This window comes from Salmo salar, chromosome ssa03, assembly GCF_905237065.1.
Source record: "Salmo salar chromosome ssa03, Ssal_v3.1, whole genome shotgun sequence".
Classification (NCBI taxonomy): domain Eukaryota; kingdom Metazoa; phylum Chordata; class Actinopteri; order Salmoniformes; family Salmonidae; genus Salmo; species Salmo salar.
Window position 1 is genome coordinate 34,728,253 of NC_059444.1, and position 6,106 is coordinate 34,734,358.

The 6,106-nt window shown below is 40.7% G+C and overlaps 1 protein-coding gene across 2 annotated transcripts in view; it reads left to right on the plus strand.

Moving 5' to 3' along the window:
• LOC106600431 (GREB1-like protein) overlaps positions 1 to 3,097 on the plus strand; it is an 83,007-nt gene extending 79,910 nt beyond the window's left edge. For both annotated transcript variants that reach the window (XM_045714752.1, XM_014191782.2), the window contains exon 33: positions 232 to 3,097. In XM_045714752.1, coding sequence (XP_045570708.1) covers positions 232 to 395 — 164 coding nt within the window. In that variant the 3' untranslated portion in view covers positions 396 to 3,097. The remainder of the gene's footprint in view (positions 1 to 231) is intronic.
• The last annotated feature ends 3,009 nt before the right edge of the window (positions 3,098 to 6,106 follow it).

The window sequence follows — 6,106 nt, forward strand, 5'->3', positions numbered from 1 at the left end:
GTAACCTCATCCCGAGTTGCGAAACCATAACAAATATTGGGAGGTTAAGTCAATGTAATGTATGTGAAGCCAAGGGTTATTCCCCTCCGGTTAAATTCACTTCATTGATGCCACTTTTCTGATTTGTTCTATATAGCAATACATGCATATACAGCAGGAAAACCATAGCACCTTTCTGATTGGTTCCCTGACCTATGGCCTCTGACCCCTCACCCCTGACCCTGTCCATAGGTGCCACGTTGTGTGTGATCTGCCAGGACCGTAACTCTCTGCGTCAGACCATCGTACGGCTGGAGCTGGAGGACAAGTGGCAATTTCGTCTGCGGGATGAGTTCCAGACAGCCAACTGCAGCGAAGACCGGCCCCTCTACTTTCTCACAGGACGCCATGTTTGACCCTGAAACTGCTGCCAGACCTGCCCAAATGGCCCTCCTGTCCCATCCACCCTAACTAGACAGAAGGATACACACTAACCACTGATCTCAGACCAGTTAACAATCACGACGATTCCTTGTCTGTTAGGGGGATACAACCACTGTTCTCAGATCTGTTTAGCCGACCTCCTGTCACACAGACCCTGATCACGCAGGAGTATAACATCTGTTCTCAGACCAGTTAACAATCACAATGATGTCAGGAGATCAGAGAGGAGTATTGGGGCACATCAAGGCCAAAGAGCCCAAAAAATGGACACGTGGCCATCATCAATGTGGATGTGATGCCTTCTCCTCCTACAGTACAAGCTCCTCCACAACGCTGTGCTATGTTTGGAACAGAAGTGGTTGGACAGTGAGTTTTAACGCAGACTTGTGTTGGGGTCTGTCCCTAATCTGAGCCTGATTAAAATTCAAAGACTTTACTGTGCAAAAATCAGCATTATCAGTGAACTTCTGTATTTGTTGACATATTTCTTGCTGCAAAAAGAGACTCTTCGTCATCGATAATGGGACTTATTCAAAGATTGTAAGCATGGCGCTGTGGCGAACACAGCTCTTGTTGGGATGTCCCGTCACGGACATACGCTTTATCTCAGGGTTTTGAAGTGAGAGGCAACAGCGAGTTGCCCGTTGCTAAAGGAAAGCTACTGCTTTTCTCTCTCGCCTTCAGTGTCAAGTGTTGTTACTTATTACCCATTGTAATGTTGTTGATACCCCTGATATGAGCCACAAATGACATCCACATCTGCACCTTGCCCTTAGCCTCCTCTACTCTCCTCTCCTCTCTTCTCGCTAAAATCCCACTCCATTGTTAGATTACTAGTGTAAATATTATAGATTCTGGAGTGTATTAGAATTCTATCATCAAGGTCTAGTATATCCATTTCTATGCTGATCAGTCAGGGAAAAAGCTTCTAGTTGATATCTAAGCCACTGTGTAGTGTACAGTCCTGTCCACTTACATTTGACTGGCAAGCCACCGCAAGGGACCCTGTTGCTCTTGTGCCCTCATATTGCAACATGTTGTCCCTAACTAAACTGTTCCTATGACATTGTCTTTTTGCTCATCTAACTGAGCCAATCAAATGGAGCGAGGGAGAGCAGGAAGAGACCTGTTGACCAATCAGTTAGCTCTAAAGACCTGATGCTCAGATACAAAGTAGAATTCTATTTCATGTTATGCGGATGATGCATATATCCCAGTAGCTCCCACTACTAGATGAGGATGCTATAGAAAGAGCAAACCTTCACTGGCACCTCTACCTATCTTGCTATTGACTGTGCCTGTGGTCTTGTTTATGATTGTAATATTACTCAGTGATCTGTTCTCCGTGCCTGATAGTATAGATGGCTTAGACCTCCCCCATATACCTTAATGCAGTCAAATGACTTACAGTTGCAGGGTTTTCACATGAAACTATGGATAATCAGAAAATGGGTGTGGACTGCTGTCATCATCAGATGAATACTGTAGGTCAATTCATCTACCTGAAAGCAGGTAGGAATGTTTTTTTTATATGTTACTGCACAGGGTCATCCAAAGAATATGCCTTATTAAGTGATGTTGTTACATAGATCACTAATTTGCAGTGAAGGGTAATATTGTAATAAGTCTTACAATGGAGAGGCTACAGGCCAATCCAATTGAAGAAATTGTGAAGAAACATCTGTCTGGTTGGGGTTAAGAGGTTAAGTTGGATTTGAGGACAACTGTCTGTTGTTAAAAGCTTTGTTTACATTATTAATATATTCAATCAACCCCGTTACGGCTCGCGGAGGGTTTCTGACAATTTTTTTTGTATTGTGTCACTTTTAGCAGTTATGTTTTGGTGTCATGATGATGGCTTTCTGTCTGCATTTTGTGTTTGCCAGCCAAGGCGCAAAGAATCTACCTAAGATTTTATCTTCTTACCGTGTTCGTTTCCCTGGCTTTTCTCATGTCAGATTATTCTCGTTTTTTTTGTCATGAAAATCATGTCCTTTACATGAGAGATTCTTATTTATTTGAACAAGCATTTTGGACTGATAATCATGTTGAAGTGTAATAATATTGATTGCGTGCTGACTGAGCGAGCTAAAATCAAGAAGCGTATCCTCTTCTGAAAACCATTGACGAAGGCTTTGCACAAGACCAAGAGCTCTTGAGTCTTATCTACTGAATGTTGAGGGGTAGGAAATGTGAACTTGCACTATACAACTTGCCAGCAGCAACAACCAAAAAAGTATTGATCATTGTCATCAAAACTGTACGGGGTAAATGATGAACAAAGACACTGAGAAAATATTGATTACACTATCAGTAAAGACAGACAGTGTTGATTGATTAATCGGATTGATTGATGATCAGACCCTTCGATATTGATCATACCCTTTTGACCCATAGAATGTGTCTTGTTTGTAGATAATTAGATGAACACATACAGTAACTTATGCAATTTGCTTCTCACAATCTTCACTGAAGTATTATCTGTTGTGGGTATTTAAGTGTCTTGCTAAAGATTTGGCGACCCAACCGATGGTAGGCTTGGCCACAGAGTCATCTACCTCATGTTGACCATTGCGGTTGTTCAATATGCGGGCTGTGAACATTTGACTTTGGAAAACATGCTTTTGTTGTTGGAATTTCTGTAATTTCTGTAATAAAGTGACATTACAATAAACTAGGGAGTTGTGACGAAGTTTTGTTGAACTGTGCTCACATTAAACAAATTCAATGAAAGGGTACTACAAAAGGTGGATCCATTTGTTTGTTATATTGCTAGATAAAAAGTACAAGTTTACTTCCTCTGTCTTGCGTAGCATTTTTGTTTTTAAAGTAATCCCCTGAGGCTACGTTTTCGAATAATCTGTTCCTTACAAAAGGCTTGTAGTTGGTAACACAGTTTTTTTGTTGTCAATCTATTCCATAACCTTTTTCAACCTTTTCCAATGACCCTCTAGTGGTATTCAAAGTTTGAGAGTTGTATTTTAATTCCTAATTCTATGGTCAACCCATGTACTGTACTACGCTATTTATAAGCCGTGGGAGGTAGTATTGGGACATGGGTGTTTCATTCACCTCCAAACCCAGTGTGGTGTAACACCAGGTTATTTTAAGTCACTAGCATTACTATAAACTATGTCATACCCCGTCTACACAGTAAATGTAACTTCTATGGAAATGAAACACTATTTTGGGGTGTATATGCTCCCACCTCCATTTTGTGTTAAAACTACTCTGGTCATGGTGTTGATGTTTTTGGACTTAAAACAACACTAAATATCCAACTCTCAGAGAGTCGCTTAAATTTAACTCCCAATTGCCTTTTTTTTTTATCAACTCCCTTGCCATTTTACACTGGATCGTTTTGAATTAACAATCGACTACAGCAGAGTCCATTTCTCTTTCATTTTACTTCCTTTGAGTTATAAGGGTGGAAAGCCTTATTTGATTATTTCTCAACATGTCACAATATGGTGGTTCACAATGTGATATCCAATCTCTGTTGCACGCGAATTTACAGGAAGATATCCAGCACTTTTACAACACATACAACTCTGAGTAAATAAGAAAATACAGTAGATGAAGACTACCTACACCATGTAAACTGGAACAGCTATCTCACTAACGGTTGCTATAAATCCAGCCACTTACAGATCGGATTAGTTTAGAAAAATGTACGTTTCTTATCTTTGTGTAGCATAAGATCAAAAACAATCAGTACATGCGAAAATACAGATATTGAAACAAACGATTTAAAAAAATCAACCTGCAACGGAGCATGCTGGGAAATATATCAATCCATCTGTGGATAACTCCATAGATTTAACTCCCTGTCTCTGGTTACCAATAATGGAGTTAAAAGTACTCTGTCCCATTGAACTCCAGTTATCAACACCAGCTCCAGGGAATGTATCACTCTCTTGAGAGTTAAGATAACTCCCATTCGAGTGCCGCCCAAAAATATAACACTGTGGTTTCAACTATACTTGATTTACTGTGTATTTGTCTGTTTCTCTCCCCCTCTCTCTCTCTCTCTCTACTTCTCTGTCACTCTCTCTCACTCTGTCTCTCAGAGCATTGCTGATGCCCTAGGTGTACCATTTGTGGGTAAGACATAATTGATCCTCCAGGAATTTAAACAACATCTGTATAGTAAGTCTTTCCTGAGTGACATATGCAAACCCCCCCCCTTTACATATGTATAGTCGTAACAGAAATATTATCCAGGTATAGCACTCTTTGTCCACCTTTACCATTTCAATTGCATTGTTTCTACATTGCTTTGTAAAATGTCATTGTCACATTGCCCTTAACAAAGAAACCTATTGTCCCTCTCCTGAGGATTCCATCTGAAAACTATTTTCAGTCGTTCAGCCCTCAGGCTACTTTCTCTGTAGCTGGCAATACTGTACTCAATCTAACCCCGCAGATTTTACATGATTAAAATATTAAAAAGCTGACATAATGAATACTGAAACAGAAGTAATTGAACCTCATTGCTTAGTTAGATAAGTGTGTGTGTGTGTGTGCGTGTGTGCGCGCGTGTGTGTGTGTGTCTGTACTTGTTTTCCTACATTATCAGGACCCCAATGTCCAAACAATTCACCTGAATGTCCTGAAAGTTAGGAAAACAAGAACTTCTTGTTAAAATGCTATTTTAAGCTTAAGGGTTAGGTTTACGATTTGGGGGTTAGGGTTACGTTAAGTGGAAATCGTTTTTTTTAATGGTCAAACATTTTCCCCCTCCAAAACGTCCTGAAAGCTATATGTGTGTGTTTGTGTCTGGTCAATACAATATAGGTCACATAGATTCCTGATATAAATTTGTCCACTGTCTACTCTAACGACTCTCCCTCCCAAGCTTTCTAGAACCATTTAGCTGAAACCAACACTGTCTGGGAGCTGTGTGTGTTCGTGCGTGTGAAGGATTATAGCCCGGTGTCAGCAGTACCATTTGAACCAAAGTCTGTTAGAAACACAACACCAGGACAGCCAATGACAGTGAGTCGACCAAATCCGGCCAACCAAAAACAGAGAGCCCGGCATAGCGTGACACATGTGTCATAACCTAATGACCTGGCTGTGTGGCACGTGATGGGTTATATGATAAGCCATGCAGCTTCTGTTCTGTGTGCTGTCGAATGTTACCTCCACAGGACCTCTGAATGTCGTAAGAGGCTGTGTGAGGTCGTCTGACCGTGGACCAGAGCTTAGCAGAGAACCATCCCCATGTGAATCAGATTACAGATGATTTGCCTGCATTCTGCAAAGATGTTAATGTGAAGAGGGAAATAAAATGTATTTACATTGGAATAAGTTTTCACTAAGGAGGAGTCAAAAGTAGAAACATATAGCGTCTTCATTTCATGCTAGTGTTGGAAATAGGGATGGATGATGCAACATACAGTAGCTTGTTATTATGCCACATTCACTTAATGTCGGAAACTCAGACATTTCCGCCTTGCTTGGTCGTTGTAAAAAGAGTTTCACACTCGGGAAGTATCAGAATCAACCAATAGGAAGTTCTACACAAATAACTTAGGTTCATTTTAACTCAGAGGTCCCAAGTTTCTGACATGACGTGAACGTGGCATTACACATCTCTTGGATGATACTGAAGCTGATGCCAACATTGGGGCACTGACCAAATTACCAAACCCTTAAAAGTCAATAAAATCAGGCAGAG